Source organism: Colossoma macropomum, unplaced genomic scaffold, assembly GCF_904425465.1.
Source record: "Colossoma macropomum unplaced genomic scaffold, Colossoma_macropomum, whole genome shotgun sequence".
NCBI lineage: Eukaryota > Metazoa > Chordata > Actinopteri > Characiformes > Serrasalmidae > Colossoma > Colossoma macropomum.
Window position 1 is genome coordinate 22090427 of NW_023494801.1, and position 24140 is coordinate 22114566.

Sequence of the window (24140 nt, forward strand, 5' to 3'; positions counted from 1 at the left end):
CAGAGGACGTAGATCATACACACCATATCTATGATACCCACACTCAGTCAACTCTGCTGTGCACATTACTGATCATGTGAGACTTTACACAATTTTTTTTTACCCCTCCTTAGCTAACTCTGTGCTCTTTTTTCAGACAGTTATAGCCAGGGGTGGCACCACACTCCCAAAAGTGGTGGGGCAAAACATATTGTTAAAAAAAGCGGCTGGCTGAGTGATGAATTGCAATTTCATGTCTTGCTAATGACACGTCTTTATAAACCTATTCAGAGGTGGGTAGTAACTAGTTTCATTTACTCAAGTACATGTACTTAACTAAAATATTGCTAGATTTTTACTGTCCAGAGTATTTTTTTAGTATTTAGTACTTTATTTTTGTAGTATTTTTGAGTCCCTTTACTTCTGCTAAAGTATATTAGTGAGTAAAGTAATATTTTATTTTAGTTTTACATTCCTGTTTGTGTTTAATTTCAATATATTTTATGGTGGCAATATTTGTACTGCTTTGTGATTGGTTACATCTCTGAATCTTTGTATTTTTAACCAAAAGAATCCCAAAAAGAGAACAACAGAATCTAACAATCTTCAGTTCCTATGCTGATAAATGCTGGATGTAGTAAGAAGTTCCACTGCAGAACTCAGTTCTTAAAATAGATTTTCAACCTGCTCCTTTTGTATTTCTACTAAAGTTGTTTTGGGGAATGTTCTTTAACTTGTGTAATGAGGTATCAATACTTTTAATTGAGTATTGATTTAGGCAACTCTACCCACCTCAGAACCTGATCATGAACAGTGTCAGTGTTTGTTTTGATGCTGCTTCAGTAGCTGCAGCCTCAGGTAGCAGTATTTATTAGCTAACATCTCCGAAGAACATCAGGCTGTTTTTATACCCAGTTCATTTTCTGTAGACCGCTCTACAGTTTTTGTTTTCTGTGATATTGTATCTCTTTCCTTTGGCTCGGATGGTGGAATGCAAAGGCTAAAGTGGACTAAATTACACTCGTGGGTGTTTGTTCATTGATCAGAAGTTTTGCAGGGATGCAAGCGCGCTGTTACTCTCACATTCACCACCAAGGAAACAGAGAAACAGAAAATAAAGACGCTTATCATCTGTGTGAATACCAATTTAAATTTAACCGATCAGGTCGCTGATGCTTGGCCAAAATAATAGGCTCCACGATCGATAATCAAACGCATATTATTATTATTATTTTATTGCTTGTTTTTCGTTATTTACAGCAGCTGGCAATGCAGGAACGATATAGTCGTCTGTAGGTGTGATGGTCAGGTGTCCACATACTTTTGGCCATATAGTGTATGTCACCTATCTGTTTCTCCAAACTCTTCCCTCGTTATAGCAACAGGCCTATGAGATCATGCATGATAACAGCTACAAAGTACAAAGCATTATGTTTGCCTGTACAGAGCGTTCTAGCAGCTGCAGTCCAACACTAGATTTTATTTTTAGTATTTCAATGATGTATTACTAATAGTGTGAGTCGATAACCCAGATTTCTTGGTGTATTTATCACCTCCACTCTCTGGTGCCTGACTCCTTTAAATTAGCCAATTGCGTAGAGGGCTTCATGAATGAACCCACGTGACCAAACATCATATGACGTGCGGCGTCGCTACAAGGGAATCAACAAGGGGGGAACGAGGAGCGCGAAGAAAACCCCCCGTATGCAGATGTACGCGCTCGGGATCACAGAGGACACGGCGCCGCTCGTTCACCCACGCACGCGCACACACTGAGAGCTATAAAGCGGGGCATCGTCTCTCCCTCCGGTGAGTTGAAATGAAGTTGCGTGGCGAAATGTGTCTCCGTTATGCTGAGTGTGCACGCGCACGCCGCCGCCGCCTCCTCCCATTCACTCCCGGTACGCGCTGTGCTGTGAGCTCATAGCGTTACAGCCGCCTGAGCTCCCGCTTTAAAGAACGCCGTGCTGATTCATCGCTGCTTTACACTGCGAGTCTCAGCGCGCGCGAGGCTGTCGCCGTTGAAACCGTTGAAGCCGAGACACGGCGAAGGAGGTTTAGGAGGGGATTCCCTTCGCTCAACACGGGTGGGAGGCGGCGAGACGCGGAGTGACAGCTAGAGGGGCTTTTTTTTTATCGTCGAGAAACGTGCGACTCGGGCTAGGTGAGCAGTGTGTTTAGCTCATGCCCTCAGCTTGCTCGCACGGCTGTTTCTGCTGCTGCTGTTTCCTCATCGAGCGCGAGCCGAAGCTCATCATTCAGACACACACGGCGCCATCAGGTAGGACTGGCCGCGTTTGTTACTGACAACGGAAACTAACGTTAGCTTCTGTCCACGAGGATGAAGTTGGCTTCTTATTCGTCTGGTTCTGGCTTTATCCGTTCCGTTCCACCTTAAACGGTGCAGCTGTTCCGTTCTGGCGCCTGTACACCGTTTAAGGACGGCAAACCACCAGAACGTTAGTGCTGCACCGTTAAAGGTGGAACGGAGAATTCGGAGAAGAAGCTGGCGGATAAAAGCTAACTTCAGCTTCTTCTTCTGTCCTGAGCTCCTGTGTAATGAATTCGGTGGGGCGACATAAAAATAAAGCCAGGCTTGTTGGTTCTGCCGATACAGTCACGGCTCTCCGAAGGCTGCGTTCAAGCTGAAGGTTAATTAACCGTCGGCGCCGCCGTTTTGCCGACGAGCTTTACGTTGTGGAAGCGCGTTCACGTCGCATTGTTTACGGAGGGCTGCCGGCATCGCGGACGCGCTTTTGTTCCCCCGTGCTGATTCATCATAAGCGAATCGCGCGGCCAGGCGAGCGGACAAAGGTCTGTGCAGAGAGAAGCGGTCGATATCGGGCAGCTGCATCTCTCCTTCGACTCATGAGGGGTGCTGGACACGAGCTTATTGGGGTGTATCAGGTTTATGAACCCTGGTGCTTTGTTTATTTCTGATTTTATCTTATTTGAGGCAAGAACTGGGGCTTCTGTGGTGGGCTGCTGCCATCCCTTATAAACAACTGAGAGAAAGAGACCTGTTAGAGTGCACTTTTCCTGAACGATAACTGAACTCGTCCTCAGTAAATGGCTCAGTTGCTGTAACTGTATCATTTCCACCCTCATCTCCTGTGTCTATGTTTACTCCTAATAATATGATAATCATTAAACATTCAGGAGCAGTGGCTCCTCAAGCTTGCAATAGCCTGTCTCTGGTGACCACAGACTCTGAGTGGCCACAGTAGCACTCCCAATTAAGATGATTGCACTCTCTATTTCGAGCCTGCGGTTAAACTTTGAATGTAAAAGCTTTTTAGAACCGGACACATCAGGCTTTAGTCGAAGCCCTTTGGTTTCTGACAGGAAGAAGAGGACTGTAATCTGTGCCACACCTTTGCGTGGTGGTCATAATAGGGCCAGTCTGTGCTGCTTTGTGCACTGCCCTGTCTGACCTGTTAACAGATATCAAAAATCCTCACTCAGAGTGGGCACCAAATGGTGAAACGAGGATGCCACATATGGCCCATTCCCCTCCCCTCATGGGTGCGCTTCAGGCGCGCTCTGCCCCGCGATGCGTTTATAAGGACGCCCTTTTGTGTCAGGAGACCCAGCCCTGCGTTCTGTAATTTCTCTTTCTCCTGCCACAGCAGGTAACAAGAACAGATGAGGGCCTTCACTGTGCAGCAGGGGGTGTGGGTAGAAATGGAGGGGGGTGTATTTGTGTGTTGGTGGGGGTGGGGGTTGTGATGTGGACCTCTAGGGGGAATAGGTAGTGGGCATTGGCTGAGAGATTTATGGTCCAGCACATACAACTGGCTACCATAAGACCAATCACAGTCCGCAGCAGTATGTATAAGCGCTGCTCCAACTCCCGGGTGATGCCGAAGCTGGAGCTCATTGGCTAAGGTGCGCTCAGGCAGAGAGGGGGTGGGGGGGAGAAGTTGATGAAACCAGGAGAAAGAGTTTAGCACACAGAGGAAATGTCTTGCACGGCTCATGCAGCGCATTCATAAGTTACTAATGCCATTCCTACATCATCAACAGTCCTTGAGAAAGTGAGAGTTTGGGGGATGGGGGGTGGGGGCATGTCCTCAAAAGTACAGCTAAATCTGCATAGAGAATTGGGAGAGCCTAGAGCGAATGCCATGAAGAGTAGGGGAGGGGGGAGAAGATCAAGAGGAGTTTTGGCGGGGGGGGTGTTGGGAGGGGATGCTGATGATGAAACTCACTGCAAGTGTGGGCTTCGCACTTTCTTTCGCCTGCTGTTGCTATGTTGCACTTTCAAAGCTGCGCTCTGCGGAGGGATGTGTGTTTTAGGTGCAGATGTTGTTGGCTTTGCAGTGATGGAACACAAACGAAGCTTCAGCATCCATTTTCCGCAGTGGTTTGTCAGATATGGTTTCATGACGCTCCATGACAGTTGCAATCATCTGATGAAACCAAAAGTTTTAAACAGTTTCATCAGGATTTCGGAGAACCGCAGTTCCCTTGTGGGAACTGTGCTTGGTGTTACTAATTAGTTATACACAATGCATAGTTATTAATTAGTAATGAGTTACTTAGGAAGTGTTCATCAGTTTTTCAAAGCATCTTAATTCTAGTGTATGTAATTATAGTTCTTTGCTGGGTTTTGTCAGTGCTGTTTGCCTTCTAATGGGAGTGAGCGGGGCCATTAAGATTTAGGCTGTAACACGGCCTAATACCCTTCCATTATGTTGACAGCCTGGGGCTCACAATGCTTAGGTCCAGGACTATTCTTACAGCCTGATTAGTAACAGGTAGAGATGATACAATAACATATTTTCAGTTCTGATACTGATATTGAAACCTTGAGTATTGGCCGATACCAATCCGCTATTTTCTATTTAAAAAGTACGCTTTTTAATTGAAGCCCTTCAGTTTGGAAGAACATTGAACAATGATCATCTGACAATACTTCAAGACATTTTCACGAAACAGTCGATATGTATCACAGTATGTTGACACAAAGACAGGAGGCACTAGTAGAGCCACATTTAAAAACTGACATACAAAATGTTTCACATCCTGCACTGCGATAGATCCAGTTAAATTATGCTCTCTTTGTAAAGAGTCAGTGCTCTTTAAGTACTGATGATACACACAAAAAGCTCAGAAAAGCAAATTGTTTATCATGTATTATACAACTCTGTGTCCAGAAAAGTTGGGCACTGTATAAAATATAAATAAAACAGAATCTAATGATGTGCAATTTATTGAAATCCTATATTTAATTAAAAATAGTACAACATACTAAATGTTGGACATGAGAAATTTTGTATTTTTTTAAACAATATGTCCCATTTTGAAAACCAAAAAAAATTTGAAAAGTTGCGACAGGGGCATGTTTACCACTGTGTTGCATCACCTCTTCTTTTAACAACACTGTTTGCAGCACTTAATTTTACTTACATTTTCACAGCATTTTGTGTGTGTGTATGTGTGTGTGTGTGTGTGTGTGTGTGTGTATATATATATATATATATATATATATATATATATATATATATATATATATATATATATATATATATAATGTACACACACATAGAGAGAAAGAGAGAGAGAGAGAGAGCTTATTATTTTTTCCCTCTCGATAGCCCCATATCGATAGCTGGCATCAGATTAGTGCAATCTGTCACAGGGCAGGCAAACATGTACAGCTTTTTATCAAAACTGATGGAGAAGCATTACAGAAAACATTTATGTTCTGAAATCAGTTCAAGGTCACAAATGATGGAGTGGACTTCTTATTTCTTTTTATCCAACCCATCTGAAAAACAGTAGGTGCCGTTTACATTATGCAAATATTTCATGAGCTATCGACCAATAGAAATGGTTCAAAAGTACTTGGAAAATGTAGTGTTACATAAACATACATCAGAGTTATTCCTCTGGGTATTGCACTGATTTTTCCAAATCTGGATAGTTAAATGGTTAAACAGATGTATTCAGAATGGTTTGAGGTGAAATGCTTTGTTATAGAGAAACTGAGTCAGAATTGTTCACAGCAGTGGTGATGAGAACCAGACGTCTGAAGAATTGAATGCCTCTAAAAGCTCCCTTACAGGAAGTTATCACATGAAATGGTTATGACTCTCTTCCTGATGTCTGAGACATGATTTTACAATATTTTTTCAACAATGTTTTTGACCTAAAATGTATTATTCAAAATACATTCTGGGCAGAGAGGTTCATGTAGAGAAACTTATTGTTTATTGACTTATTTACGTTGCAGAGATCGCAAACTCTGGTTCCTATCACCGCCTGTGTAAAGAAATCCAATTCAGTTAGTTTCTCAGTTAACCATTTTACATCAAACCACTTTGAATGACTTACAACTCCACCACTGAGTTATACAGAAATTTCCCCTAAAGAACATTGTTTATGAGTTTTTTATGACAGTGACAATATGTAAAATAACATTTGCTATTTGCCTTACTGACTGTCTTTTGTCAAAAACATGTTATGTAAACAGAATGAACAAACAGACACTTTTGTGAATGTAATATCACCTGTGAACCATTTGGGTGTCTTCCTGTTCTTTACTGCTTTATGATTCACTTGTCAGCTGTTATGTTGTTTTATTTAGGGTGGAAACTTTGGCATTCTTTAGTGGTGTACGCTACGCATGATCATCTTTAGCACGCTGGATAGTAGCGTTTAAATCAAAAGCTCAGCTGAATGTAGTGATGTGAGGTGTGGGGCCCGTTTATTATGCTAAAACAAATGTACTTTTCCTCTCAAAGTGGATCTGTGGTACATGCAGTCTATTTTGCCAGTGTGTGGGATGCAAGCCTAGCTTCCTTTGCCAGGTCCGTTCCCTCTCAATCCCATCCTCCGGGCAGAATGTTTTGAAAGGCGCGAGAGCCTCATATCCCACTGCACTCCTGATTCCACAGGCAATCGTAATGCACCGGGCTCGACCAGTTAGTTCAGCAAAGGCCTTGGTGTTATTATTATTTCCAATAGGCCTCCTGCAAACTCGAGTTCCGATTTTAACCGTGTTTCAAACGTCGGCGAACTTTCATAGAAGATATTTCCCCTAATTTCAGTCATGCACATCGAAAGTTCAACCTTTCATTCTAGCTCCACTTGAAATGTGGCTCTCTCATGTGGAGGGCTGCAGCTGCACAAAATCGATACAGCATAAAAAAGAAAATCTGATCTTTTTATAACAACATTTGGAGCGGGACCCAAAGGTCAATATTGAATCTACCTTGTGTTCAGATTTTCACTGAGAGAAGAAATCCAATCTCTTCTCTGCAGTTTTGCTCCCTCGGTGCCTCTAAAGACTTGGCCCCTTCACCTAGGTGTATGTGTCCAAAATCGCCTCCATTCATTTTAAACAGAGGTGACAAAAAGGATGCAGGGAGGATTAGGCCAAGGTAGCCGACAGAACTCAAAATTTGCACCGTCTTCACACACTGTGTCCTATATTGAAAAAACCGATACCAGTGAAACAGAACGACAGTTTTATAAATTACATTCCAAGAACCAACCAGCGTCAACTTACTAGCTAGAAAAGTGCCGTATGTTTACAAAAACAGGACCACTGCATCCCTAAAAGTTTAGAGATCAGCCAAAAATGAGCTTTTTCAGTCATCTTCAGTCCACTAGACACATGTCAGTTCTTCTTTTTGATGATAAAACTTCTTTGCAGTGCATTACGGGCTATGTTGGAAATTTTAGTGTACATTGTCTGTACAATAAAATCTGCAATGCATTGTGATAGTAGTCCTTACAACTAGTCAGGTTTACCATTCAGAGTTTGAACATTACTATGGTTAATGCTAGAGGTGTAATGATACACAAAACTTTGAATTCAATTTAATGTGATATAGTACTGTCTCCATTCAGTACATTTTTGAGACAGCAAAAATGAGTGGCTCAAAATGTGCTTGAAATTAATATGTTAAAGATGTAATGTTAGCCCAAGCCAATACACCTTTAGACGCAAACTAATTGTATGTATGTATATATAAATATAATATATTTTTTTTTATGTGTTAGTATAATTCAAACCAATACACCTTTAGACGCAAACTAATATGCAAGTCACAGAACTACGATATGTATTTTTTAATTTATTTTTTATTTATTTTTTTTTGTTATGTGTTAGTATAATTCTGAAAGATATTAAAATTTGAAGGGCTTTGTTCCAAAACGCATTATAGCTCACTAAGAATGTTCTTGAAGTGTGGATCGAAATTCGGTTTCCCATTTGAGGAGCATGAATGTTTTGGTGCTAACACATCACACATATTGGCATAATGCACATTTTGGATGTGAAGAAATATATGTATGTCCATTTTTGTTCCATATGAGGTTACTGACTAGGTTTCCAGCTACAAACTACATTAAATATAATTACTAACTAGTAATTAATATCATTTTAACCTCTACTTATGCAAAAATAAAATGCACATCAGCAGCACACTGACCAGTCCGGGGAGAGCTGCAGCTTAACTTTATTGTCTGTTCTCCATATTGATGAGTACTGTTTCATTGAAAATGTAACGAAACTTAATTACTGTGTCAAATGATCTAGAGTGGTATGACTGTTCTTTACAATATGATGACACAAACCATAGAAATTTAGAATGGAAAAGTGTCTTAAATTGAGGCAGTGTGTGATGGGTTTTAAACAATACCATAGGCCTAGTTCTCTCTAAAAAATTCAAATTGTTGCTAGGTTCTGTACTGGCAAGGAAAGCTAAATAAGTATCAATGAGCATGATATGCGTGTTAAACTATCACTCCAAATTAAACATTTAAGTGAAATGACTTTTAAGGCAGTTCTACAAGAATGTCACCTCTCTGTATTTACTAAAATAAAAGCAATTAACAAGATTTCATTAATGACTTAATTTCCTCATTAAAATACAATAGGCATGTATTGAGCTTAACCAGTGTTTTAAAACTTTGTGCTTGAATAAGACCACACCCACGAAGTCAGCACACTCAATACATATCGAGGTGATACTTTGACACTTGCCCTTCTGTCAGTTCCACCTGTAATGAGTGAAGGCGTTAACATTTCTCTCCGCTCACCCCCCACTAATGGCACATCATCGCGCCCTTTCTCCACCATGCGAAACGGCTGAATAATTTCCTTCCTCTTTCTCCCCGTCCCTCTTATTTCACGCTCTGAATAGCTACTGCTTAATGGCTTCCCTGCATTTCCACCGCCTCATGTTTACTTCGGTACATAAATTGGCACCGGCCTCCCTCACCCCCGGCAGCCATCAGTGGAGTCTGAGTTTTAATTCGCGGTTAAATGGCGCTCGACACACGCAGCTTGTTTGATAATTGACTTCACTCTAGTGAAGGGAGGGATGATTAGATCCAAATATCATTGCTGGTGTGTGTAATGTGTGTGTTGGTGTGTGGGTGTGTATGTGTGCCTTGTTTTTTGTTCTATCAGTGTGTGATGGAGGGGTGGGAAGGGGAGGTTGGAATCCACATTAATATCAGGTGCGGATCATGCATGAAATTAAATACAGAAAGTTTCTGAAGCGCTTGCTCGCGGTCTGTCTTCATTAGCGAGCCGAGTTTCTTGGAGTTCGGTGGCTTCTGAAATTATTCCATTTCTGAAGCTTAGCAGCTGACAAGGCTCTAACATCTAAGAGGGGGAGTGGGGGAGTTGAACGATTTTGATTTCAGGGTGATTGCTGCTGATTGGACTTTTGCTGCTTCTGAAATGCATCTGAAGTTGTCACCATGATTTCGCTTGTTAGCACCTGTAGATCAGCAGTAATGCTGCATTCCAGATAACATTGGAAAACTGTATATTAAACACCATTTGATGTCAGAGGTGAATGACATCACATGTAGTTCCATAATCGTCAGGCTGTGATGTGATGTCATGTGGAATTTAGCAACCAAGAGGCCGTTATATGATGTCACATGCAATCCTATCACCAAAAGGCAGTGATATGATGTCACATGCAATTCAGCAACCAAGAGGCAGTGATATGATGTCACATGGAATTCATCAACCAAGAAGCAGTGACATGACATCACATGTAGTTCCATAGTCATGAGGCAGTGAAGTGACGTCATGTGGAATTCAGCAACCAAGAGGCCATGATGTCACATGCAATTCAATAACCAAGAGGCAGTGATACAATGTCACACAGAATTCAACAGATAAGAGTCAATGATGTAGTGTTATACAGAATTCAACAAACAAGAAGGAGTCATATGATGTCACATGCAATCTAATCACCAAGAGGCAATGATATGATGTCACATGCAGTTCAGTAACCAGGAGGCAGTGATATGATGTCATGTGGAATTCATTAATGCAAGTAGTGATATGACATCAGGTGGAAATTGCTAACCAGGAGGTAGTGATTTGACGTCACATGGAATTCAGTAATCAAGAGGATGTGATATGAAATCAGATGAAATCATCATAAAAAAATTACATTAAAGTGCAATTAAAGCACGCTGAATGGTATAATAATAAGTCTTTTACATTGCAGACACCAGCATCACAGGTTTATTATTTTCTTTGTTTATACTTCACCCTTTCGTGGAGCACTTTGTGGTCAGATGTAGGAACATCTTACATCTGACTTTGTTTGCAGTTGCACTATTAGAATCTACTGGTGGACTTTACTGATACTGATGGAGCTGTATTCGTCCTCACCAAGAACATTTTTAGATGTAAAATGTAGTCATCATTGGCCTGTCTGTTGGATTTATCTGCATGCATCACCTCAACGTACTTGAGTCATCAGCTTTGCAAGAGTTTCCCTCGGTTCATCCAAGGCCTTCATATTAATATCTGTTCTGACAGTTTACGTATGCTGACACAATGTCTTAGGATGGAGGAGAATAACAAGTGAGGTTGTGTTTTAGACTCGCATTCAACAACGTCCCAGCAAGGCAATGTCAGACTGAATGACGTTTTGCTATTCGCTGCTGATGCGGTATTTAACATTCGGTGCACAAGTGGTGCTGTGCTTTGGATGCCAGATGTTGATGGACTGTTTTTGTTTGCCATTATAGCCCTGATGATCTCCTCACTGCTCTGCTTGGTGGATGCCTTACGACCTTCAGCATCCATAACTATGAGGGTCATTAACCAGAGATGACGGTTGAGACTAGGTTATGTCCTTGATAAAGAAACCCCCTGGGTTTGTGGTAGAGGTGTGCAGAGTATCAGTGGCAGATCTAATCGATATTATTTGCACCAGTTACGCAGCAATAGGCCATGCGTTTTTCTTTTCAATCAGCATAGTGGATCTTCGCACCTAATGTAAAACTGGAGGTTCGACTTCCTGTACAATCAGGTATTCCACTGCTGTCCTAATAAGAGTCCTTGGGCAAGATGCCTAACACTCAATTCCCCTACCATTATGGATGTGCAGCCACTAAATAACATAAAATAAATTCATACAACTATGTGAACATTTACAGCAGTTGTCTTGTACGACTTAGCTACTGTCTGTCTTGTGCTTATTCTACATATGGATTATAGTGTGGACCAAAATTATGGAATAAATAAATAATTTGTTGATTAGATCGGTGTCGTGTACAATAAAGTGTTAATATTGGTCATTATGGGCCCAGAAATTCTTTATCAGTGCGTCCCTAGTTTACAGCAGTCTTGGAACTTACCCATCCCGTTTCTCAATAAAGCATATCGCCGAATATGTATTAAGTGGACAGGGTGGCATCAAATAATGCTGCCTTTCTTTACCATAACCCTACCCAGATGCCATAAAGGACCCCCAGGGGCCCTGGCAGAAGGACACAATCATTAACTCGTGACAGGAGGCCCCAAGGCCACGGTGCTCATGATGGCTCAGCGTTTATTGTGTACATTTATAATTTCCTTATCATTGCGCGAATCTTTTAGACCTTGCCAGTCCTAAACATTCTCCAGATTTATTAGGGCGGGCAGGAGTTTGAAGGTTGGAAATGATGGTTCTGGTCGTGTTAGTTCAACTTCACAACTCCCTAATTGGTGCCTTGGTTGTGGTCCTTGCTGAGATCAGGGTTTTTTTCCCTCCCCCTCCTCCTTCTGAGCGCCTCCAAATGTGTCGAGGGTGCATTTTTCACAAGGCTGCCTCTCTCTCTCTTTTGCTCTCGCTATCTCTCTCTCTCTCTCCCTCACTGTCTGTCTCGCTCACTCTCTCTCCACGGCGACCTCACTCAGCGCTTTGTATTTTCCTGTGGGTGTGATGTCTCTCCTCTACAAGTAATCAGCTCTGATTTGTCAGCGTTCTTCCTGGCGATTCATAAAAATTCAGCTTGCGCCTGCAAAAGACAGTTTCACCCCTCCCAAAAAACCCTCAACGGCGGTCTCCTGAGCCCTTGCACCCTTCACTGGGCAGCCACAAAAGAGGGGAAAGCATTTAGGGGGAGGTAATACATTAGTTCTTCGTTGAGGTAAGAGAGGGCAGTTCGCTTCATCTCCTCCGTCTAGAAGGTTAAAAGCTCTTTTCTAGGGCTTTTCATTGAAATTGAAGGGCATTTAAGTGACTATCGCTTTGTGACAGTTGTGGAGTTGAGATGAGCCAAAACTTGACAGTTTTGGTTTGAACACTAAAACTGACATTTATATTTACCTTATTTTACAGCTACTTGCTACCTTCAAGGATTTTTATCAATCAGTTTTATATTCATTATTATTATTATTATTTATGCATTTTTATACTCTTTACATATATTTGATATCCTAAATTTTTGTTGTATTTCATTTATTTTTACCCCGATGTCCACTTGTCATTCATGTTTACATGAGCGTTTTCCAATCTCTCTTTCTTTTGTTTGTTTTTTTGTTTGTTTGTTTTTGTTACTGTGTTTTTAAGGCTGATATACGTAAATGACATCTGTCCTGACTGGCTGCCTCATTGAAAGAACAGTCCAGAAACACTCCTTATAACTTCAACAAGAATGGAAGGTGCTAAAACTGCTGTAGGTTGAATATGTTATGTATTTATTATTAAAATCTTTGACTTGCAACTTAGTTTCCCTTTATGGATTGTATAGAGTGCAGAGTCAATAGAACAGGTCCAAAATTTAACAGTGTATACATACTATGTAAAAATCTTTTATTTCTAAAATGCTACAAATTTTTCCTATGATACAACCCCTGTAATGCAATTTATTATTATCTTTCGTCCTATCAAATCTTCTGTCAAATGCACTGACCACAGAAATGCTGTTCAGAAGTCAGAAAAAAATACCTGTTACTTGTGCATTCAGCTTTAAATGTATACTGGAATGGAGTTTTAAGCACTGCAGGAGATGAGATATTTCGCACATGCTCTCCTGAAGCCAATTAGAAACATGCTGAAAGTGCTGCTTTTAAAGCAGCTAATCTGCTTTGATAAAATGACTGCGGTAATGTTGTTTGTTGTCTGACTGTTAAAGAAGATGCTGAGCTGAGTTGACTTTCACAGAATTGAATCCTCCCCAAAAGCACAACCTTAAATTCTTTATCATACCGTTCATTTTGTTCATAGACTACAAAAACCTTTAAATGATGTCAACAGAGCGGAGGTACACCTGCCAGCTACATGTACCAGTGATCCATATAAAGCATTGTTTCTTTTTAACCCTTAGAACCCTTAGTCTTAAGTTATTGTCATTTTACAGTATAATTTGTGTAATTACATAAAGATATAATTAATTACATAATGAATAACTACAAAATGAATTATATGTACATTTGAATTACATTACATACACAGACTTTTTTCTGTCGTATGCACTTTTTATCGAATTCAAATCATAATAAAATATCTCCTTAAATGTTTCCAAACAATTGTGAAAGTTTAGAACCCTTGCTGTCAAATTGTTTTAATGAGCTTTTAGGAAATGAATTATTTATAAGAAACAATGCAGTGACCAAAAAGCTGTAACAGTTTTATACAATTTACACTTATTTAGTATTTTAGAACTTAGCCACCCTTTGGCCTTGATGCAGCTTTTCTCTTCATGAGGAGCTGCCTATGATGCTTTTCCAACAGAGCTGAAGAAGATATACATATGCAGAGACATTGTTGCTGAAAACCATTTAAATATACAATACTGTGTGCACGTCAGAGACGACCCTTTTCCCAGTCAAAACTGACAAGATGTAAACTATTTTTACAGGAGGTATTTCTGAGATTAGATAAAAGACAATGCACTTGCCAAAGGAAAGTTAAAAGAAAATAAGTTCAAAAATTTATTTTTATTTTATTATATTAAAAGTTATAGATAAAGTGGGACTCCTAAACCTGGTAGGCCATCAAAACTGTCACCATTAGATCAGATAAACAGTACTTAAAGCTTTTATCTGTGAGAGATCAAAGCTTCACTCTTACTTCAGGTCTGAAAAAAACACAGGTGTTCCTGTTCATCCTTCCACTGTGAGAAGACAGCTCAGCATTGAGAGGATGTTCAGCTCTCAATAAGCTGTTACTGAGGAAAAAAAGAAGACGGAAAAGAAGAAAAATTGCAAATCAGAATAATAGACTGATCAGTCCAGAGTCCAGACCTCAACATCGTTCACTGAATGTGTTTGGATTCCTTGGATCATGAGAAGTAGAAAATGCTTCTAAGACTGAACCAACCTCTAAGACTGAATTTTGGAGGTGTGGCCAAATCCCTGCAGGTTTTCCTTGAGAAACTGAAAGCAAGTCTCCCAAAAAGAATGGAATAAAAGCAAAAAAATTTATATTATGTTTGGTTGTTGAGGCTTCTGTGTAACTTTCTGTTAATTGTTTATGTATTGAAAAACAAATTAAATTTGCATTTTGGTGTAAATATTTAGTTTTATTTACATTTAAATGAAATGTTTTTCTTCTCCTGTAAAGTTACAGCCCTGTGATGAACTGGCGACCTGTCCAGGGTGTTTCTTGCCTTTCACCCAGTGAGCGCTGGAATGGGTTCCTGTACCCCACCATGCCCTAGGATAATAGGTGTCTTAGAAAATGTGTGTGTGTGTGTGTGTGTGTGTGTGTGTGTGTGTGTGTGTAAAGTTACAGTTTGGAGATCTGACAGTAGCGATATGAAAAGTCTAACAGCAGCAGCGACATAGGTGCACCCTGACGGTGCACCTGTGTCGCTCTCTGCTCCTTACACTGTACTGTCATATTCAGGTTGTTTTTAACAAGCTGCTGCCTGTTCCTGTTTAGTTCAGGTGAGCGCCACACCCGTTGTGCCTCTCCGTTGCAGTGACAACTACGGGTCACCTCCAGGGCATTCAAATGCTGCCTTTCACTGAACTGTTACGTGAGGTTTCTGAGTAGCCTGACTCAGAGTTTTGTTTTTTGTTTTTTTGTTTGTTTTTTTAATAATGCTCACAGTGAAAGATCAACTTGCTTATTGAATTCCACAAGGGACTGCTATCCAGTCTGAACGTGTGCCCCCTCGGTCAAACGTGCAGGGTGTGTGAAAAGGCACAGTGGGACATGCGCAGGTGCAGCGGCAGTGGCTGGAGTCCAGCAGTGTAATGCTGGTGACTGTGTGTTTGGCAGCGAGTGGAGTGGCATGAGTCTGCTGAGCCAGCAGAGCCTGTGTTTTTGTGTATGTGTGAGCATGCTGCCACTACTGCTGGCTCTGCCCGTGTGACCCCACTCCTGCTGCGACCCAGCTGTTTCAGCTCCATCCACACACACACACACACACACACACACACAAACGCATCACAGAACAGCTCAGCACAGCCCATCAGATAAGCTTCTTGCTAGGACAAACACACACACAAACAGAGCACTTGGACAGTTCTGAGGCCAGGTACAGATTTTGCTGCTCCTCTGCATCTTGACCGTACTGCTGCTGAAATTTGCTGACCTTTTGTTTATTCTGTATTAAGTCAGCACAATGATGCATGGCCATAATATCCTAAAATGAATTATTAATATATACCCTCGCTGCTGCTGATGATCACAATTAAAATGGTTCTACTTAAATGCCTGAAGCCATCTTCTACACTTAAAGGCCCATATCATAGAAAACCAAGTTTTCCCCACTTTTATGAAGTAAGAGTTCGATGTCTTATTTAAACATCGTTAAATTTTCAAAACTTTCATAAATGGAAACTAAACTGCAGAAGCAGCCCCTTTTGAATTTCATGCGTATGTGAATTCACAAAAACCAACCAATTAACATACACAACAAGTCAAAAGTTTAGGCTCGTTTTACAATAATATTGAAGGCATTAGAACTGTGAAATGATACATATTGAAGTATGCGAGTTTGGAACCATCCCTTCAACATATGGCTGTAGTAAAAGAAGAGGTTGTATGACTGAAGGAAGGGAGAGAACTCCGAGAACTTGAGCTGGAGTTCTGGGCAGCTTCTGATTCAGGATAGGAGGCAGCACTCTTATAAAAGACGGTTCTTCAGTAGTTCTTTAGTAAAGAAAATGGTTCTGTTTAGAGCCATGAACTCTCAAAGAACCCTTGGCATAATTAAATGGTTCCGTGTGATTCTTCAGATGGATGGAAAATGTGTTGTATATGGTTCTAAATAGAACCATTTCGAGAAGGGTTTGACTGGTAGTGCATCTGCCTATTCAGGCTACAGCAGTTTCATTTTGCCCATTCATACTGAAGTTAAAAAGAGCGTTTCAGCCCAAACTGCTTTTTGAATCAGGCACGAAAGGTTCAAAGTTCTTCATACTTGCGTGCCTCGTTTACAAAAATGGTTCTTTTGAAAGGTTTCTTTAGGGAACAAAAAGTGGTTCTTCTGTGGTGCTCCAAATAACCCTGTTTTGGAACCTTTAAGAGAGTAGGTCGGCCTGACCTCCTCCGTAAAAGACATGCTCTAATTCTATTTTTATTTATTTATTTATTTATTTTGATGCTGGTGCCACAGTGAATCTGTCTCTCCCAGCTTTCTGAAGCATCTTTGATTCCCCTGTGTGTGGTTCCATGTGTGCTAGCATGTTTTAAAGAGCCTTTAGTGCAGGGTGTTTCTGTATAGCAAGGCTTTGCACTTACCTACTCGAATGGCTTTGCCAAATGTCAATGAGATGTGTTTTACTTGGCTGTACTGAAGTAGTGCTGTTTATGGAGTGCATGGCAAGCTGACTTCGCTATTTATGGCAGCCGTTTGTTGGGAGCAAACAAACCATCAGAGAAGCCATATGCTTGGTGTATTGCTCTCTTTTACACTTACTGAGATCATTACACTAATAAATGACCTGATAAAGCATAACTACAACAACTGGCATGGCCTTGAACTGAGGCATCCCTGGAGATTTCAGCAATATCTGTCCTTTTATTTCTCCCAGGAGCGTAAAATCAGTTAGCTGAAATGGCCTGTGTCTTGCTCCCCATTACTGTAGCATTGGAGTTATCGTACTCCGCTGCTTTTTTCCCGTATTTGCTGAGCTCAGTAAGTTACTCACACGTTATTTTGTGCAAGGCACACACCGATATGAAAATTGGGCTGATAAGCATTATTTCCACATCTGTCTTCTGTTAGCGATGTACTGGTCACATTAAACACATTCAGCAGCTTTATTATGAAAACAGATATTAAGAACAGTACTGTGAAAAAAGTCTTAGGCAGCCATGAAAATGTTTTACAGTTATTCATCTCAGCTGTAATTGTTTTTGCCATTAAAGACACTACATATGTCAACATAATAAATACAAATAAACTCAAATATAGTAAAATATAAGATTTTTAGTGTTTTTTTAATATTTTGGTTAGAAGAAAATAGGTTTGGTTCCTGACTTCTCTGTGCACTTCACCAATTTGGATTTGTTCAGCAGCTTGCTTGGTTTAGCTTACTGATTTACTAATTACCTGAAGCAGGTACTGGATGATAACTGTAAATACTGGGCTTGATCACAGAGAGGTTTGGAAAAGGTTAAACACATTGACACATAAAATCAAATTTATTTTTTAATTGTATTTATTCTAATTTAGTGGTGACAGTGATGTGTGTTATATTCCACCAATATTATTATACTAATAGATATTGATATATTACACCACAAGAGTGTCTGTTGATTTTCGCATGATCATATATCCATCAAATTCCTGTGTGAAATTGTAGTCTGTTTGTAAGAAATTTGCCAATAAAGTAAAGCTGCACTATGTATGTTTTTTTGTAATGAAAAGAAATAGCACTGGTGAATCAGGAAAAAAGCCCAAAATAGTATTTTAACGTTTAAGAGCTGCAGAGTGGAAATTTGTGGGAGGTTTTCAGACGGTGTCATATGTCTTTTACATATTAACGTCATATGCACAGATTCAAAAAGAAAATCGAGCTTGATGTTTAGGTCTCAAATGCAAAATTAACATTATACTGATGAAGGTATGATGACAGTAGTAGATAACTCCTTTACATCTTCTGAAAACATGTCCTTCACTAAGTTTTGACTGAGTTCTGTTTGAATACTTTTTCAATGCGCTTGCAATCATCAGGTTCATTCACTAGGGGAAGGGGTCCAAAGCACAACCCACGTTACAAAATTTTCTTCTGCATGTTGTGTGCAATTACACTTTTCCACCAGAGATGCCCTCAAATCCCCAAAACTTACAAAGTGTAGCTGTAATGGATAATAATAATAATAATACTAATAATAATAATAATAATAAAAACTTTGTTAATATAGCACATTTTCATACATTTAAATGCAGCTCAGTGTGTTTGAGTGTGAACTAAAAACAACAGTAGAACGAAAAGAAGCAAGAGGGAGTCAAATAAAACGGTAAAATCAGCAAACAATATGATGCAATAACTAAAAGCAGTGTCAAAATTAGAACAATAAGAATGAAAAACAAAAATAGGATAAATATACAACAATTAAAATAACATGAAGATAACGTAAAAGGTAAAGTCAGTGAAAGCAATGGAAGTAATAAAAGCTAGTTAAATGCTACAGTAAAAAAACACATTTTAAACAGATTTTTATTTTTTTTTATCAGTAATAGAAGGAGCCTCATGAGTGTTTATTGGTAGTGTGTTCCAGATCTTTGGTACATAAATACAAAAGACTGTTATCCACATTTCTTTCTTCCTGGACACTGAAGGTTTGCTTTCTCTGTTCTCTCAGCAGACAGTCTTACTGGGCAGTTGAGAGCGGCTCTCGTGGCATGACTACTACAAACAAGGGAAACAAAGCGCTGAAGGCAAGTCTCCACAGCCTGGCTTCCTTTATTCGTTTTCTGTGGATTTTCCATGTTGTCCCTCACTTCACTGATTATGATTATTTAGAAAATGATTCAACTCATCTCAATTTCAAATACCACAGTGAATTCAGAATTAGTTTTAGAAATACAGTGGCATCAATTCATTTTTGTATCCATCTTTTCCTTCTGTCTCATTCTTTATCTCTCATTCTTTCTTTTTTTAATTTCTCTCTGCTGCCCATCCGAATTTATCTTTCTTTGTTTTGCTTTCTTTTATTACCTTCCCCTTTCTTTTTTCTTCTTACCCTCTTGACTTCTTTCTTTCTTTCTTTCTTTCTCTTTTTTTTCCTTCTCTCTCTCTCTCTCTCTCTCTCTCTCTCTCTCTCTCTCTCTCTCTCTCTCTGTGTCCAGGTGAAGCGGGAGCCAGGAGAGAATGGCACGAGCCTTACGGACGATGAGCTGGTGTCCATGTCGGTGCGGGAGTTGAACCAGCACCTGCGCGGCCTCTCCAAGGAGGAGATCCTGCAGCTGAAGCAGCGACGGCGCACGCTCAAGAACCGCGGCTACGCTGCCAGCTGCCGGGTGAAGCGTGTGACGCAGAAGGAGGAGCTGGAGAAGCAGAAGGCAGAGCTGCAGCAGGAAGTGGAGAAATTGGCCTCCGAGAATGCCAGCATGAAGGTGGAGCTGGACGTGCTGCGCTCAAAGTACGAGGCCCTACAGAGCTTTGCCAGGACTGTGGCCCGCAGCCCAGTGACCCCCACCAGGGGCCCCATCACCTCCGTCATCGGGCCCCTCATACCGGGCAAAGTGGCCGCCACCAGCGTCATTACCATCGTCAAGTCCAAAACAGAGGCGCGATCATAATGCACAGCTGAGGGGAATGACCTTAAACTCTTTGGTCAGTGCATCAATATCAAGCACAGGTCTATGGCTTCTGCTTTTGGCTGAAATGAAAAAATAACAAGCACTTGAATATGCTCTGTCCAGCAGTGCGCTCCTTAAGGGGGCAATTATGGTGAGTTTCAGTGAGCTGATCTCAATCACTGTCTGCTCTCTGCTCTCTCATTGCAACCTTGTCCTACGCTTCTGTTCAAAAGTTCGGAATCAATGTCTTCAATAATGGAAAACCACATTTTGCTGCAGGTACATGTGTAACATGATTTTGATATGCTATTCCTGTGCGACCTCACAGGTTTCAAATCATTAGTAGGGAGGTAGGAAGCTGCAAATAATGAAGAAATCTTGTGTTGTCATAGGTGAAAACAGGGCTGTCAAATTGGGTTTCCTCTGGGTCACAGCTCTGCAGAGAAAAGTGTTATCCTTTATCTAATACTCTTCATTGCTAATTATTTTATGAGTTGAATCAGGTGTGTCTAAAGATGGCAGAACACTATTGTTGCATTCAACTAAAGACTGTAACTCGGACTAGGAAAATATCAAAGAAAACACCCCCTCAACTGGGAATTCCTCCTTGGAAATTTGAGTTCAGAGTAAACGTATTAGAGTAGTCATATTAAGATGGATACTTCATCTTCCACTTTGTTGTTTTGTGAAGGTATATACATTCAGAACACTCACATCACTAATGTTAGCTTGCTAACTTGTTGCTAACAATACTTGCTTTCATCGAGGTGTTCAGGTTCGTAAATGATTTGATTCCTGATCTCTGACTTCCCACTTCTGAGTTAGATTGAACACCGCATGTGGCTCAGAAGGAACCTAGTTTGACCCTCATGTTCTAAAATGACCAAGGACTCCAACAAACTGTGTATAGCATCTAGGATGAAGTTATAATAAAATACAGGAATGCTTAATATTTTCTAAGTAATGGTCAAATCTCAAGGCGGATAACTTGACCATAAACCACTAATTACAGTATTCTAATTATTACTTAATAATTTCTTCCTGTTCTTCAAATACTTGCAGTATTGAAGGGAACATGTGAAAATACCTTTCGGTGTCTAGTTTATAACATTTAAGCTGTAGAATTTACTATTGTATATAAAATAAAAAGACAAATATATTAGTTTAAGTTATTCCAATCTTTTGAACAGTAGTCTTTTGTTCAGTGTTTCTCATGTCTCTGCACTGCCTGCCTGATTTAACTCAACAAATTTTGTGCTAATTGCCAAATTTTCAGTTATCTGAATCAGGTGTGATAGAGCAGGAATACACAACTCTGCACAGGGCAATTCCCCAGAACTGGAGTTGAGGAACACTGCAGTCCTCTGCAATTAACACTAAATTGTCATTGTCACAACCCACTGATCTTCATAGCACTGCTGATCCCCTGACACAACAGGGGAAATATGAGATTAATATTGTTTTCATTTTTCAGATTCCTGTGCTTGATGTCATCCACTGACCAGTTTACAAATGGGCAAAGCTAGGAGCGCCATCACGATTTCACAAGTGATGATGAAAACTGTTCGATCTAAAGGTTCACCAAATCTTCATTTTTAAACAACCTTAGGCTTGCCTTGAAACAAGCCAGTGCTTTTCACAGACTGCAGTTGCTGAGTCAAACTTCTGCGCTCTGACATTAGCATTCTTAGCCAGATGACTGAGGTAATTTAAGCTAACACTATTTTATTTATTCTGCACTGAAATGAGAAATTGCCTCTTTGGACTAGGCAATGAAGTGGAGATTCAGAAGTATTTTAAATTAAAACATTTATACAGCTGCAATCGCCTTAATTTGAACTTGAAGTTGTAAAAATTACAATTGTGAAACTGTCTCATCCATTAAAAAATAACTATAACCCACAAAATGACTTTGCCAGCATGGCTGTCGCTGTAGAATGAAATGGGAAAGATTTGACTTGAATTTGAAAAGGTGCTAGTCCTGTCTTCTTTAGCTTTTTTGGCCTGGAGATAAAAGCAAAGTAACACATATTTGTACAGGTTCTGTGCAAGGATGCTAATGTTAACACTCAGCAAACACAGTGAGTGGAAAGCAACGACCACTCGTTGCTTAAAGATGAAAGTTTGATGTCCTGTTTCCAGAGTCTGTTTTTCCTGAAACAGTCGAGAATCAACTGTTGGCTATTTTTGTTTTGTTTTCTGTTTTGTTCAATTCCATTTGTGGAATGATGTTTACAAGTTATATTCTGAGGAATATGACAAGGAGAGGCAATAAAATATTGTATTTATGCATGGAAAATAAGAAATCCAGTAGCTGTGTCTAAAGGTGATGTTCACCTTTTGTAGACGCAAGTTACACTGAGTTTGTCATGAGGGAGCCTTTCCATAAAATATAGCAAACTGTTTTCCTTGTTTCCTGACCCGGAGGAGCGGCTAATAGTGTTTTACGTCGTTTTTTGAACATGTTTTGAGGTAAACGTTCGTAAAGTGCATTGACAAACGTGTGAAATCTTGAGAGGTTTAGTTTCGTTCGACGTCCTAGAGCTGTAAACATTTTGTGTTTTTTTTTTTTTGTTTGTTTTTTTTTTGTGCGGATGGGTTAATCACGGTTCTCCAAACACAACCTACACAGGCTTTATCGTTGAATTTATTAGTAAGTGTTCCTCGATGTCTTTGTCTGACTAAAGGTTTAGTTGTACTTTTCTTTCCTTTTTGGTAAGAAAATCCTTTGTGATTTATAGGGGAAAAAATGGAAAAAAAAAAAAAAACTTGAACTTGTTTGATATCAATTTTGCAATTGTACCAAAAGTGGCTTATTATTGAAGTCTGATAGCTTTTCTAGTGACTAGGCGCGTGCAGTGGAGTAGCGCGTGGCGTGCTGTGAAAGTGATCAGGTGGCAGTGTCGTCCACTGTAGTGGTGTCATGCTGTACTATTTAAATGAATATATTTAGAAGAATCTCATAAAACAAGGCGGTGTACAGAAGACAGTCGTCCATCCATATTGGTCCCTTCCATATATTTGATACAGGATTTTTTTTTTTCTGGATTTTGTTTAGCAATGCAAAATTGAATTCTTCCTCCTCATTAATCTCTCCCAAATAATGGACTTCCATAATGCGACCTGCCGCACCTCATATGAAAGACGCTAAAGGTGCTGTCAAAGACATGTTCTAAACACTTACAGAGAGACATATTTTCAAATGTAGACAAGGCAAAGTTTTGCATACTAACATTTGAGCTTCATCACTGAGAACTGCATTCAGTTAATTTGGTCCTGCTTTATATTAGGTGTCCATCTTTTCTGTGCCGTGGTAATTCATAATATTTGGCTTGTATGACAAAATTGATCCATAAAATAATGAAGCAGCTGAATTTTGAATTGACTGGATGATGCTTTTAAATTGAACCACACACCCATTGTATATGAGTGCCATTGTGAAAGTCATTAGTAGTGGCCAATTAGTAGACTTCCTTCATGTCCTACAGTCCTACATACCAGGCTGTAATAAGTATTTATATTTAAAGATTCTACTAATGCACTCATCACATCCTGTATTTGCATTAAATACTTTGCATTTACTTGAGATTTTGCAAATACAAAGGGCTCAGTGGAATTCATTGGGACGCTAGAAATAAAAACCATTACATGCACAACAATTTTATTTATGGATTTATGGTTTATGGATACCTAAAATAAATCTGAACCAACATTTTGTTTGTTTACCTCCATTATATTGCACATGAGCTGTGTCGGCTTGAACATGGCACTGAGACTATAGGCAAAGTGTAGCACTATAGATGCAGTACAGTACTTTCATGAGCATAGGAAAAGATCATATTACATATGATCAGGTTATTTTCATGACTGAAGTAAGTGAAAATGCACTGTTGAGATGAGCATATTGTTTTTGATATGCTTCTGCCTGCTTTCTGCTCAGGACAAAACGTGTCGCGTTACGTACCGAAAGCAATTCATCTTTCACCTGGTGGTGAGGGTCAGTCGAAGAATTTAGTGAGAGAGACTGGATCGAGTTTGAGAAGTCCTTAAAACTACTGGTGTTTTTCTTTAAGGTTTTGTTGTATAAAGACACAGAAGTGGGAATGGTCCTCCCAAAAAGTCCTTGCAGTTTGCATTCATTATTTTTGAAGAAATACTTCTCTCAGTTTGAGCTAGTGGTGATGTAGTTAAGATAATGC

The 24140-nt window shown here is 39.9% G+C and overlaps 1 protein-coding gene across 4 annotated transcripts; it reads left to right on the plus strand.

Annotated features, from left to right (window-relative positions):
* Positions 1 to 1660: 1660 nt before the first annotated feature.
* On the plus strand, positions 1661 to 21838 carry mafga (v-maf avian musculoaponeurotic fibrosarcoma oncogene homolog Ga). 4 transcript variants are annotated; one of them, XM_036590287.1, is made up of 3 exons: positions 1661 to 1788; positions 19002 to 19077; positions 19489 to 21838. In XM_036590287.1, exons 2-3 carry the CDS (start codon positions 19042 to 19044, stop codon positions 19939 to 19941), a joined length of 489 nt encoding a protein of 162 aa, XP_036446180.1. In that variant the 5' UTR covers positions 1661 to 1788; positions 19002 to 19041; the 3' UTR covers positions 19942 to 21838. The 4 variants fall into 4 exon arrangements, with proteins under 4 accessions (XP_036446180.1, XP_036446179.1, XP_036446177.1 ...); XM_036590286.1 differs by having other exon boundaries at positions 1683 to 1788; positions 19005 to 19077; XM_036590284.1 differs by lacking the exon at positions 1661 to 1788 and adding an exon at positions 1943 to 2260.
* Positions 21839 to 24140: the final 2302 nt, after the last annotated feature.